A 15164-nucleotide genomic window follows, 5' to 3' on the forward strand; every position below is an offset into this window, starting at 1 on the left:
GGTGATTCTAGAAATAAGGTTAAGGTCATCTCAAACTGTAAAATTCTGATTTTTGGATGAAACCAAACCTGGTTGAAGTCTTCTCCTTTGACCTAAAGTATTTCCACATCTTTTTACAAAAATCGATTTGCCAAAAAAGTAGTGGCAATTGTAAGTAGGAGGCTCTAGTATTTGACAATACATCATATGCATACCTGTGTGCATGTGTGCTGTGGATCTCAATCTATATGCTCTGTTCCAAATGTCCACATAGACTCATCGCAACCCTAAATACCGTCTGAGCGTGACAACTAAAATTCCAGCAAAAGAAAAGACAAACTCTCGGGTGTTAATGTTATTGTAAGTGTGTGCTGCCATGGCACTAATTCGATGAGCCCACTTAACTTGCTTCATCTTCTGAAAAATCTCACAAACAAGGGAAAAATACAATCAAGTCCAGCAACAGACAATGATATTAAACATTAACAGCAACAAATATCAATAAGTATAAAATGAAAAGTCCAAAACAAAACACACAAAACATGCGAAAAACCACACATTTGCAAGAGGCTAATAGTTGTAAACCTTTGAAGTTCACCAATACCCTGAGTTACTTGCCACTACACTGTTGAAATGGGAAGCGGATGAGTTGTTATGGAGTGTAACTGTGGTGTGAGAGATTTAGGGTTCAAATCTCGGCTGGGGTCTCAATACAACTGTAAAATCTTGTGTTCATTTTACAAAGTACAAGACAAAGTCTGGAGGGATGTATGAATACAGAGGAAGAAGATGAAAGAAGAACGTCCTTCCTCGAAACTTATGAGCTTCCATTCCCTACTTTTGCTTATTCTCTCAAGAATAGAGCTTATTTCCATAAAGTGAACCCCCTAAGAAAATGTACTTTAGTTCACTGTTCATCAACTGCTGCATGTTGGCTTCTTCACTTCTTGCCATTTTTTTTGTCTATTTATCATTTTCAGGATTAATTAAAACTTAATCATTTACTGAGCATGCCAATTCACGGGATCTTCCTAAGTCCACACATTATAGTAGACTGTCGACAGTGCCTTGTCTTTTCTGTCTCTTATTGGTGTAGTCTCTTGAATGTCAGACGGTGGGGGAATCGCAAGTGTAGTGCTGAAGGTGCGAGGTGGGCATTCTGAAAGCATACCTCACGCCTTATGGCACTCAGGCTTGCATTTGGCGCTTTACTTGCGATTCCCCATCATCGTACGTGCAAGAAGACTACACCAATAAGAAACAGAAAAGGTGCAAGGGACTGTGGACAGTCTAACGTCATAGCTACATCTCCTCTAGCAGATGTGAAGATAACCAAATACAAAGACTCAAGCTAAGGTTTTCATGTAAAAACCCTAGACCTTGTGTCTAGTGAATTAGCAGACAAGTATTTTGGTTTACAGAAATCTGCAAATGTGTTCTGTAGATTTTGCACTTTTCAATGAAAAAATTTTCATGGAACTGAGAATCATTTTAATTGCCTGCAAAAAATTTCAGAGCTGAAATACACAAATTATACTGTGAATAATTGTCAAGACCGAAACACAATGGCATGGAGTAACAGTTAAATTTTTGCAAACTCCAGTGCATCATGGGTATTACCAAGTATGGGGTCAGCAAAGTCATGGCTACACTATGTTGATCTCAGTTTCTCAGTGCCAATGAAGTATCTCCTGATATAAACTCACCAGTCACCCATATCGCATTGCAGACTCTGCCCATACTGAATGTACACAGTCTCCCGTAGTCATTCTTCCTAAGTTAATCCAACAATTAGGTAATTGTGACAAAAAGTGCACGCGTGTACTATTAAAAGTCAATAAAAATAATATCATTGAAATGTAATTTATGAGATTAATTTAAATACACAAAAAAAAGCTTAAGACATGACGACACAGACAAGAGTGAAATGAAAATAGGGTGGCAGTCACTTAGATTCTGAGACATGTTTTTTTGTTCTAGCTGAGCCTAAATAAGCGCATACAGACATAGCGAATATTTGTACTTTTATTGAACTATGCCAAAAATTGACATACAACACAATACTATTTGAAAATTGTAAAAGAGATGTATTGTAACAATAAGAACAACTCCAACTCTACTTCAAGTCAAGGAACACAGGGAGAATATAAAAGTGTTCAACTACTGAAAGTGGTTTTTGAGACAAGTGAAATATACAAATTTTTAACTAAAATCCTTCAAAAGTGACTTTAAAGGGATTCCATGAAAACATTTTGATATATTCAACCAATGTGATTATCCCAGCAAGTTTAAAGAGAAGTTACAGGACTCTTTGTGAGATATCTGTGTCTACAGCTAACAGTATTTGGCATGCCAAAGGCCATGTAATTAGTCCATTGGACCTACATGTCCAAAGGATTAAGAATGACATTGCACATTCCATGTGGTATCACATCAATAATTATCCTCATTTCTGCACCTTGGTGTTACCCTTACATTCCACAAACCATACACAACTAATCGGTTGATGAAATTTATTTCTTGGCAAAGATGAACTAATTCTGTCACCATAGTAATAATGTTCCCTTATGTTCAAAAAGCAATAAACAGTAGGTCAGTAATGGTGTCCAAAAAGTCATCTTGAATGTCTTGTTCAAGAAATTCCGAAGTATATTGTGGAGAATGTTACCAGTCTAATATCCACTACTTAAAGTCCATTGTGTCTATGATAACTCTTACAGACCATTCCACAGTGGCTTCTACCACACTACCTACTTCATTTCACATTCCATGGAATGGAAATCCTTTGTGACATCATTCCTCTCTGCAATGTGCATAGGTCATACTGTTTTAAGATGGCAATATTTCTGTCATTCCTACCACAGTCTTTCCAGGTTGTATGAACTTCATTGTGGTACATCCCTTGCATTGCGTCCAAACTCCCTTTGCATTGCATCCAAACTCTTCAGTCTCTTTACTACAGTTTTAAAGTTTTACTGCCTCTATTTCTAAGCAACTCAACAAACTGTTGCAGAGTGGCATTTGTTCTAACAGCCAGATTGTCAAAGTGAGTCCTGCTTGCCCGGTATCCACTCTCTTGAAGGAACTGCACCATTTTAGCTGTTCTGTTGGCACAGATTTGAAAACAAAATGAGCATCATTAAATTAATAAAGATAAATCAATTTTCAATTCTGTGTTGTTTCCATTATATTATTATTATTAGACCCTAAAATTGTGTTCTTGTCAATCGTACTTGATGTCTTGTATTTTCAACATGTGCAACTGAGTATGTCAGGTTACTGGAAATACACAATTTTTTATCTATTGTTGTTGTCATCATTGTTGCAATTATTAAAACAAGTCATCGTTGATGACACAGTCGCCACTTGTTAATGGGTACTTTGATTACAGGTCCTCAGAGAGGATAGAGTCCTCTTCATTAGGTCTGTGATAAAAATACTTTTGAATAAATTCGCTTGATACATGTCTGAGCTGTAGTTCAGGACATGAAAAAATCGTAATAAAATGGCCACATGGCGGCCTTATTGGATCGTATCACAAAACAAATCAATGTGCATATGTATGACATAGGTCAATGTCCTTGTACCAACTTTGAATAAAATCTGTTGAAACATGCCTGAGTAATGGCTCTGTACATGAAAAAATCGTAATAAAATGGCCGCCTAGCGGCCATATTGGATCGTATCACAAAACAAATTGACGTGCATATGTATGACATAGGTCAATGTCTTTGTACCAAGTTTGAATAAAATCAGTTGAGATATGCCTGAGTTATGGTTCTGTACATGAAAAAAATCAAAACAAAATGGCTGTAAGGCAGCCATATTGGATTGTATCACAAAACAAATTGGTGTGCATATCTATGTCATTGGTCAATGTCCTATACCAACTTTGAAACATGCCTGAGTAATGCCTCTATACATGAAAAAATCGTAATAAAATGGCCATACGGCAGCCATATTGGATCATATCACAAAACAAATCAACATGCATCTGTATGACATATGAAGTAATCCTTGTACCAAGTTTGAATGAAATCGCTCCTTGCATCTCTGAGATAAATGAGTGAAAGGACGGATGCACGCATGCACGCACGCACGCACGGACCCACACACGGACATGACCAAACCTATAAGTCCCCCCGGATGGTGTCCGTGGGGACTAAAACCATCTGCACAAAGTTTCATCAAATTTGGTACAGTTGTACCAGAAACAGCGCTCTAATCTCGAATTATGCAAATTAGACCTAATTATGCATGCCACACCAATATAAATAGACCTGCATATGTATGCCATAGTGTAGTATCCTTGTACCAAGTTTAAAAAGAATTGGCACAGGAATATCTCAGATATCTGCATTCATGAGCCCCTATGCATAGACACAGCATTAATATTAATTTCATCCTGGAACCCCTGTGGATCATACCTGGGGACCCTGTGGATGGATATCAAATACAGGAAAGAAAACGGCCATCACACAGCCATTTATGATCGAATCATTACAAAAATCGGCATGCATATATATGTGATAAGGATTAATATAGGTACCAACTTTCAATGCAATTGCGCCCAGCATCGCTGAGAAATTTATGTGAACGAATGCACAGTCGTAAATATAGGAAACAAAATGGCCGCCATGCAGCCATTTTAGACCAGATCAAAACAAAAATCAATGTGCATATGTATAACATATAGAGTAATCTATGTACCAAGTTTGAATGGAATCGCTCCTGGCATCACTGAGAAATTTGCGTGAACATACGCACCGACATCAAATACAGGAAACAAAATGGCTGCCAGACGGTCATATTGAATTGGATCGTAAAACAAATGGACGTGCATATGTATGGCATAGGTGATAATCCTTGTACCAAGTTTGAATGAAATCGCTCCAGGCGTCTCTGAGATATCTGCGTGAACGGACGGACGCATGCACGGACGGATGGACGCACGGACGGACGCACGGACATGACCAAACCTATAAGTCCCCCTGGACGGTGTCCGTGGGGACTAACAAAACACTCATGAATTTCAAAGTGTTGTACACAAATGTCAATAAATGAACAAATTACCACCAATGCACAGAGGTGCATGGTAGAAATGTACACGATGGTTAAATTAATCAAATACTGAATAAAAAGAGGCAGAATGTTTGATGTTTTTACCAAGGGTAAAATTTTAAAAGGGCGGCCATCGTAGATTAACAAGAAAATGGTTATAATACTATAGAATTTACAAGTTCAGCTTAAAAGGTCAGCTAGAATATTTTGAAGCAAGTATAAATGATCACAGTAAACTGATCTGAGGCGCAGTAAATGCTGTGATACACTTTCGTGTTCAGTATTTGCAAAATACAAATGTTGATATCTCACAGCTGCCATTAACCATGATGAAACATAGCGAATCTCTTCAGTTTTACAGATCTGTATGCAATGAACCAGCTTGAATAATACTAAGGTATAAAGCATGACACAAAAACAAGACAGAATTTCTTGATTGAAATATTTGCTTTGTAACAGAAGTAGTGGATAACTTTTGAAAGCAATGTGCCATGATGGAGAATAATCATCTATGAACTTACTTTGGAGTGTTCATGTCTTTTTGGCTGTGTTTATGTAAATTGAAATAAAACGATGGCTGTCCGTCATAATCAGTTTCCTCAAAAACATCTGTATTGCTGATATCACTATCTCGTTTTGCTTTCTTCTCAGCTGGAACATCCTCTGCTTCAAACTCCTGAGGGCGCTTTCCACACATGTTGTCAGTTCCTCCATTTCTACCATCGTCAAGGCTACTGACAGGTTCTACAACACTGGATCTAATCTGGAAAGGTTTCCTCCTTACAGAGCACACGGCTTCACTCAATGCCAGGTCAAGAAGTCCCTGTACTTGATTGCTCAGATTCAGTTTTGTGGCAGCTTCTTTCATACTACAAATGAACTGTGCATTGAATATACTGCCTCCCCTACAGACAAAAATATATAGCTTAGTGAATCACAAACCTAAAAGCCAGTAAAATTTTCACATCACAGAATAGTGAGCATATCCCCTTACCAGGCATATCGCAATTTACTTTTTATCTCAACAGCTAACTGCCAAGAGGAAAGACTCAGGCTAGCAGTATACACAAACTGACTTGCCATGAGGGTAACTGCATACGATTTGTGTCCCCTTCAGGATTGTGAATTGCCCACAACAGTTTGTTTTGCTGAAGACAGACTGATGCTTGTCTGTCAGGATAGCTATCAGTCTGTTCCAATTTAAGATATTTCAATATTTTGAAGAAAATGTTTGAAGTTTACAGTTAGGCCAACAGAAAAAGATTTCTGGTCACCGAGCAATATGTCATTTCACAACCTGTGCGCCATTGCTTTTTTGGGGTTACATACTTATCAGTACAGCTATCCTTGATATCCCTGTTTGCATGTCCAAAAATGCTGAACAGAAAACGGAAGTATTTATGCAGCCAGTGATAAAAGACAATAACAGTTGTGTCAATAGTGCCAAACCAGCATTGTTAGGAATATTAAAAAGAGATAAAAAAAAAAAGAACTGTCTTGCCGCATCACTTTTGCTGAATGTCAAGGACCAGAAACAATTTTTTTTTCTCAGATGAACATGACGTACCAAGGGTATTTGATACAAATCAAAAACTCAAATTGGTAACAGTGTAAGTTTTTCAACCCACCATATTGGTCCCAGTTCTACTGCAATTCTTCCTGGTGTATTCTTGTGACAATCACATCTCAAGATGCTGTAGTTACTCTCTGAAATGACACAGAAAACAAAATGAAATCACTAAACAAGTCTGTTAGTTTGGTGATTTGTTGGAACATTGAGAATTCCACAGGATTGTCTTTACCTCTTACTTTTCTCTTTTTCCATTTTGTTTGAGGACATTTTATGTCTTCAAGCAAAATGTAAGAAGAGGAAAGTGGAGAATTTGAAGTTCTTTTCTTCTTTTACAATGATTTCTGAATAGATCATGAGTCCTATGCATTTTCAACTTTGTATACTCATGAAACTACTGTCGTGAAGAATCAGAATCCTTTGTCAAACGTTTGTTTTATCTCCATGCTGAACAATTATTTTCATCAACATTGAACCCTCTTCTTCATAAAAAATATTTGTGCCACTGATGAATTCAGCAGAGCATTTGCCCCTGAACTTCATTTTTGATTAGCAACTTTTTCAAGAACTTTACTGCAAAAGTTCTGGTATTTCATCAGATTCACAAAGACAATCCTGTACCATCAAACATAGACTGGATCATTCACAACTGCTACCAATAAACACCCATAAAATCAACTTCAAATTTATAGGCTGTTGTGAAATTTGTGCTGAAGTTCTCAACAGAAATTTCTATCTGTATGATGTGAATTTTTACTGCAATGTCTTCCCATACCGTTTGGCAAGTGACAAAAAAATCACAAAAATCACAGTGAAAGTGCCTATTCTCGGTACATTTTGAATTTGCTCTTTAATCACACATGAATATCATAACATCGATACTACACACTCGCAGAGACCAAAATCTAGAACTTGCAGACAGTGAGATCACTCCAGTTTCCCATTGACTGGTTGACAGCCATTGGTTCCATACCTGGTACTGATGTTGTTGTTGGAATGTAAACTCGATCTTCACAGATGCGGCAGTGAAGAAGCCTCTTGATCTGGTTGACACTGTTGTCGGCAGGTTTACCACCTCTGTGTACTCTCACTATGACCAACACAAAGTGTTCCACAGTTATACTTATTAAAACTTCAATGCCTTTGTAGCATTTTGCTGCTGCTCTGAAATGAAGAGAAGAGCTCACAGTTGACAGAAAGTGAAATAAGAATTTCTTTCATGGAATCATGAATTAAGACCACTTGAAAAAAGGTAAAAATACTCCAGTAATGATGAGGTTTTCATTTGGGCAATTATAGTGGAACTTGGTTTTCTAAAATGAACCTGACAGGTTTCTTTGATCCGTACTGGGTATTCACACCATATTCATTGTAGGTTTTGGCTCAACACTGCTTTTAACAGACTCAGCAGATGGGGAAGTGATTGGCCAAGCAAAAAGTAAGGTTAAGGTTTCAAAGATATTAACACAGACGTTCACTCTTATTACTTGAGACACATGTAATGGAAACAGTCTCATCAAGTGCTTTGTGAATGCCTCAGAAGGCAAACAATTAGGATCACTCAAATTTTGAAATTTTTGGCATTCTTTTACGCAATGCTGGACCAGGCATATTAAACTCAGCTACGCTATTAAGATCTAGCATATGTATATGATAAACACATCTAGATAGTAGGTAGAAGCACACTTTACAGTTAGGTGTGCAAAACCATCGCTTTTACCATAGTTGCTCATAGAAATCAAGGAAAAATTAATTACAAACCACTCATCTCCAAAAAGGTTATGTTAATGGCTCCAGCATTGGACTGCTGAAGGTGGTCACAAGTTGCACACTGTTACACATGCATTATTGCAGTGCAATAAGAATAAAATTTTCGACAACACAGGTGTCCCATGATTCTTGTGATTGTGTCATCTTACATCAGGGCCAACCTTTGATAGTTTTTAATTTGAGTGAAATTTGCCAGCAGTGAAGTTACAAAACTACTACATTAACTGGAAGATGGTAATACATTGAAAGGCATTGATATCTTTTCGTTTTGGAAAAACATCTCACACGGCTTGATGACATCAGTTATCAGCTTTCATTTTTTGGAAAAACTGTGCTATGCAGAAAAGAACATGCTTGTGAAACACACTTTGGCATTAGAACATTACAAAGAATTGGCTGTGAATTCAGGTACGGATCTATGTACATGCAATTCCTTGTCAGACCAACCACTCCAGCTGAAAATGTTAAAAATAACACATTATTGTCACAAGTTGTTGACAGCTAAAAGAATGTCTCAAATATTTAACCCTTGATATGATAGAGGCAGGGTTGAGAATTGTGGGCAGACTGAGCTGATGATGGTAGGCAATATTACAACCCTTCTCAGAATTAGAGCGCGAAGCCACTGCAGTGAACTGCAATAAAACTGCTTACACTAATTAGTTTCAGCTGTAGCCGTGGCCACTTTGGTGTTGAACAAGAATACTTGATAAAGACCAAAAAGTCTGCTTGTACAAAGGCAAAACTAGCTCTGTCTGAGGCTCGAGTTGTAAATGAGAGTTTACGATTGGCACCCTGTGTTCAAGATTAAGATACAATGTAACATTACCATGCACTGGTCCATGTACAAATCTTTTTTATTTCAACTTCCCCAGACAAACTGTTTGCATGCAACATACAATGTTGTCGACTTTGCCAGCTGGCTACAGCTGAAACTAATTAGTGTGAGCAGTTTTATTGCAGTTCACCGCATTGGCTTCGCGCTCTAATTCTGAAAAGGGTTGTAAACTGTAATATCAACCAATATCTTAGCCCTGATCAGTTCCCGCCACAGATTTGTTTGGTAACCCCTCTAATCAGGTTGTAAATTTGTGTATACTGTACTTTATCTGTATACAGCCACTTAATTCGCTGACTGTATCCATTGGCGAGGCCACAGGTCTGAAGTGTGTCTATGTGTCTATAAAGGCACAGCGATATAAGGTGTAGAATTTCAGGCACTCATAGTGGATATGAAACTTTGCACAGAAGTGTCACCACACAACATGTACTGATACCAGCATGAAATTCAAGCCATGTGACACACATCTTATTTATGCAAATTATCGTTGTTTTGTTTTGTTAAGTTTGTGTTTCACAGTATTTTTTGTTCATGGGTACTTACCAGACAAATTTATGCAGGCATTAATTTTTCCAATATTCAAGGACAAAACAAATGATGTCACATCAGTCGATAATTATAGACCAATCGCTCTTGTTACAATTGTGTCTAAGGCATTTGAACTTTGCATCTTGTCCCGTATTGACAGATACATAAATACTAATGACTTTCAGTTTGGCTTCAAGAGGAATCACTCCACTGATATGTGTATTTTTATTTTAAAGGAGATAATTGACCTGTATAAGAGACAGAATTCGCCAGTTTTCTCTTGCTTTCTTGATGCCAGAAAGGCTTTTGATAGAGTTAATCATTGGTCAATGTTTAAAAAATTAATTGATAGAGGATCACCGCGTTTCATTGTTCACATTCAGCAACCATCTACAATGATTTCTTCACAGCTCTGAATACAGACCTGTATTGCTACTGTTGCCATAGCATTATGTCGTCTTTGCTGTCACACAGCTCTACCACAGCTCTGTGATAGGAGCTGTACAGGGTCTGTTATAGTAGGGAATTTTTTCTTGCTGTATTATGTATTATGCATTATTTCATCTCACCTTGCCACTGCCTGTAAGAGCATCCTTGCTCCAAGTTCTCTGTAATATTCAGTTCTCATCAAATATCCTCCATAGTTTCTGAGTGTCACGTTATCACTCTTACCAAATAAAGAGCTGACGTCAGTTGATGTTACTGAAACAATGCCATGGTTGCTGACATGATGAAACGCTGCTTCTAAGTACTGCACAGATGTACCATACGGATCTAAGTGGCTTGAAAAATATATACAAACATGTTGTTGTAATACAGGACCAAACACTTGTAAAACAACGATGGCTACATTTGTACCACAGGGGACGGCAAGCAATACATTAATCTATTAATTATGATAAATAATTATTACATTAAACATTTCCATGACAAACATTAACCATGGATGTAAAAAAGAGGACACTGGACAGTCCAATGACTTCTTTTTCAGACACAGTCCCTCCATCCATCATTTGTGAAATGCCTCGGCCTATATGCTGCTGTTAAGATGCTGGTTATGGGTTGTTGGCACATGATGATGTCATAGGTGTCATTGCTTCCTGCAAAAATCATGTGTATGGTTTTGGTTGATCTGGAGTTTTTAGTTTAATTTCTCTGATCAGATCTTCCCGATACTGCTAACTCTACGATCACATTGATTTGCTGGTAAAATGGAAATAAGTGAACACATTTTCTCCAATGATTCATTGTTAATATGAGTCTTTATTGAATAGATAGAGTCATGATAGAGGATAGAGGTAATGATTCATTGTTTCTACGAGAAATCTGCAGTTCAATTTTTAGTATTCATTGGCTTGCTTAGTCTTGTGTTTATAATTGAGTGTCTAGTCATGATGAAGTTTGTGACTTTTTCATTGCGGAGGACCCTGCATAATTCCTATTTACAATGTTGGTGTATGGAAGATATACACAACTTTCTGTATGTCTGTATGAGTATACACCAAATAAATGACTGAAATTATTTTTGTGAAAGTGTTTGGAGTTGCCTGTAAAAGGGATATGGTGGCCACCTTCAGTCATCTTAAATTTTTCAAAAAGTCCCAGAGGTGCTTGTTGTTAACTAATAGGGCAATAAAATTGTACCAGAATTTACCGTTTATATCCAAACTTTTTATTGCATCTGTTGTCACTCATGTAAAGATCTCAGAATACCTCCTTCTTTTGTACGACTCTTGTTGTCTTTGAAGTGATTACAATTCTTTACACATTGACCAGAATTTCAGACACAACTTTTTTGTGTTGTTTTCATATCAAAAACTATGTCTGCTTTTGTGTACAAGTGTTTGTACACTTGTTAGTCCCTTGGTGCACACTCTGTAGTATTGTCAATTCAGTGAGTGACCATGTCTGGAGGTTGTCAAATTCAATAAAACAACCGAACTTTTTCCACATCAACTCAGACTGCTGATTGCAATGATCAAACCAATAACATATGTAATATTGTGAATGCTCAAAGCACTTTTTCAATGCATTCAGGCAGAAAATGATGTAGCATTTATGCAATTTGTGTGCTAAATTATATACATGTATAGATACACCAGCCAGTTTGCATTTCACAACTTGATCAGCATAAGGGTGACAGTATTATTTTTTTGTTTCTCATCTCCAGAGGAATACTCTGGCAGGGCGTGTGGGTGAAAAAAAAACAAGTACCAAAAAATTGTATTTGTTTCAGTTCAATGTTCTGTTCATTCAGTCTCTACAATTTTTAAAATTTAAACAACATTAGTAGTATCTCATATCAAACAAAATTCATGAAAAATGGCTGACTTTGTGTCTTTGGTACAAAAAAAGTGTATTTGTTTCAGTTCAATGATCTGTCCGTTCAGTCACTGCAATGTCTTGTCTTTCAGTTCAGTGTTCTCTCATTTTAGTCTTTACAATTTTTAAGTACATGCTAGGATGATCGCCTCAGAGGCAGCGCAAATAAAAAAGTTTTTATTTTTTTTCATGTCGGAGCTGAAAGTTACAGTTGGTCGGGAGATGAGAAACACAAATGTTGCCCTAATCCCTGGCATCATCGGGAAACATATTAACCAGGATCATAACAATAGAAAGGACAGACGTATCTCAACTGGTGGGTACAATGATGGAGGGACTGTGATGTAATGGATGTTGACATCAGCAATGCAGACTTCCTGTGAAAACATTTGGTTTCAGTGATTTATGGAAAAGTGTCAAGAGTAAAACCTTTTGAGTATGGGGATATATCTTCTCCTACAAAATGAGTTCTTAATAATTGAATGATAACTGATTTGCAAATATTTGGTCATCAGTCTATGACTGGTAATTATAATATTCAGAAATGCTATTATCTGGTCATCATTCTATAAAATGGTTGATTTTAACATTGAAAAATACAGGCATTACACTGATTCTTCAAGGTCACCATGATTGTTGTACTCACATAAAATCAAATGCTCTCTGATGAAGTAATACATTGGCATCACTCTTCATGACTTCAACAGTCATCTCTTCATTTATCTGCTCACTTCCTTTCACATTCACTCCATTCCTCTGGCTGTTCTCCTTGATCAGTTCCACGGATTTTTCATTGATATCTGATATTGTGACTTTCACTGCATGGCTACAGTGTTTTACCCACTGGAGTCCCATCATACCTTAATGTACAAAACACACAGCATTTGAATTCAGATTAAATTTAAGGTTTCTGAATCATGTTGACAAAATTACAAACTGTTCGCTGACAGAGGTTATTGAATTCTATACAACTGGGTAATTAGCAACAAACAGGGATTATCAAAGTTCTAATTAACCATACAGAGTGCACAGTTAGTTCCAGAGCCATGAAGCTGTATATGAACTATCAGTGCTATTTCCTTTAATGATGAAAACAACCAAAATTTCCTTTAATGATGAAAACAACCAAAACAATAAGGAAACTTTGCTTTACTTGTTTATCAATGATATATTGGAAGGAAAGAATGTAGTGTGTTTGTCCCAATTAGTATGCATGTTGTTATCTCAGGTTTGTTTAGACATCCCTACCTGCATCGTCGACCCCGCCAAATGGCTATCTATGCATGCGAGATGTTGCTCAGGAAAACTGACAACACAGTCATGCATCTCATGTCCTACCTGTAGCACCAAATGCATCCAAACATTGTACAGGATTATAATGTCCTACCTGTAGCACCAAATGCATCCAAACGTTGTACAGGATTATCATGTCCTACCTGTAGCACCAAATGCATCAAACATTGTACAGGATTATAACGTCCTACCTGTAGCACCAAATGCATCCAAACATTGTACAGGATTATAATGTCCTACCTGTAGCACCAAATGCATCCAAACATTGTACAGGATTATCCTTGTCACTTGTATATGATGACAATGCACAGAGCACCAACTCCCTTGAAAAAGAGATGAAAATGCATTATTATTAAAAGTAATATAAATTTCAACACCTTGGTACATTCACATAAAAAAAAATACTGTATTTTCAGTTTTGACTACACTTACATTTTTGCACCAGCTAAATAGCTAGAAGGATGCTAGCTAAAACAAAAAGACTTGTTTTACACCAGTACTTTATTATCTTATGAGCAGCTATCAGTTTCAGTAGTAAGACCATGTACACAAGCAGAGCTTGAAGCAGACAAGGGGTGACAAGGAAACCCACCATTGAATACAAAATGATGCAAAACTAATCTAGCACAAAACCAATATCACAGAAACTTTTACTAATTGAAGTCTACTATTACACAAGAGGCAAGCCATGCTAACATCAGATGATAAGTGCACTGCCAAGAGACAGATGATAAAGAGACACAAGTTCATCAACACAGGTGACAGTACTGATGAATTGCTGAGCGACAAAGATAACACTGACACACAGGGAGATAGACATACCAATATTTCTCAGGTAGACAGTGATATATCTTGTAAGTTGTAATCCAGAGTGCATAAAACACACTTTTGAGACCTGTCAGATATTAAATTTTCTGAAAATGGAACATTTACACGGCAACTATTTTTCTTGTATGTGACCCCGTAGGCAGATTTTACCATTAGTGTCTAGTTTTAGATAGGAGACATAAGCTGATTTTTGCATACACATGGCTAATTAATAACGGAGTGTCTATTGCCACGCGTATGTCAATAGCCTCGGCCAATTTATAATTTAGTTATACACTGTGTAATACAGGTTCGTCGATATTTCGCTCACCTATTCATCCGCATTTTAGGGTTAAAGAATGTAGTTGTTTTCACCGGAGTACGATGGTCTGAATTTAAAATCACTCCCACTCCATTTTCCTTTGCTATCCTTTCAGAACTTGAGTTTTCTTCATTAACTTCGCTGCTTAGTGTGACCACTCTACTCTGCTCAGACTGTTCAGTCGTAACGTTCGCGTTCGCCATGCTGCTTACATGCATTCATGCCCCTTCAACTATGACCTACATTGACCTTTACTTCGTGCAGCCTGTGTTTGAGGGCGCACTTCCACTACATCCACCAGCTTCTGCTTTCCTCCTATATCCCATATGATCAATGTTCGGGTTCTTCTCAAGATGGACATACCTCTGTGGTACGTCCATGCATAGATTTTGACCAGTATTAAATGATAGCCTTTTTTGGTCTAACTTTCTAGAAACCTCCGAACAATTTTGTAAAAACGGCCTAGCATCTTATTTCTGACAATTTCAGTAGTCTTCTCAAGAACATATAAAGTGTGATATACTTTTTGCAACTTAGGGACTGGGCCGAAATTACAAGGGAGGGGAGGGCCAATTTTTTTTTGGAGGGAGGGTTGCCATTTTTCGTGCAAGCAGTTTTGAAAGGTCATGAAATTTTATGACATTTGGGAGGGTCATCAATGCTTGCAAAAC

The 15164-nt window shown here is 37.3% G+C and overlaps 1 protein-coding gene across 2 annotated transcripts; it reads right to left on the bottom strand.

The window, feature by feature from the left end:
• Positions 1–1986: 1986 nt before the first annotated feature.
• LOC139114746 (TRMT1-like protein) lies at positions 1987–14739 on the bottom strand. 2 transcript variants are annotated; one of them, XM_070676628.1, is made up of 8 exons: positions 14503–14739; positions 13605–13687; positions 12718–12931; positions 10319–10531; positions 7584–7774; positions 6669–6747; positions 5562–5945; positions 1987–3083 (listed from the first exon to the last, which is right to left on the bottom strand). In XM_070676628.1, the coding sequence occupies exons 1-8, from the start codon at positions 14709–14711 to the stop codon at positions 2936–2938; spliced, it is 1521 nt and encodes a 506-aa protein (XP_070532729.1). In that variant the 5' UTR covers positions 14712–14739; the 3' UTR covers positions 1987–2935. The 2 variants fall into 2 exon arrangements, with proteins under 2 accessions (XP_070532729.1, XP_070532730.1); XM_070676629.1 differs by lacking the exons at positions 13605–13687; positions 14503–14739 and adding an exon at positions 13410–13515.
• Between the last annotated feature and the right edge of the window lie 425 nt (positions 14740–15164).

Source organism: Ptychodera flava, chromosome 16 (assembly GCF_041260155.1).
Source record: "Ptychodera flava strain L36383 chromosome 16, AS_Pfla_20210202, whole genome shotgun sequence".
Classification (NCBI taxonomy): domain Eukaryota; kingdom Metazoa; phylum Hemichordata; class Enteropneusta; family Ptychoderidae; genus Ptychodera; species Ptychodera flava.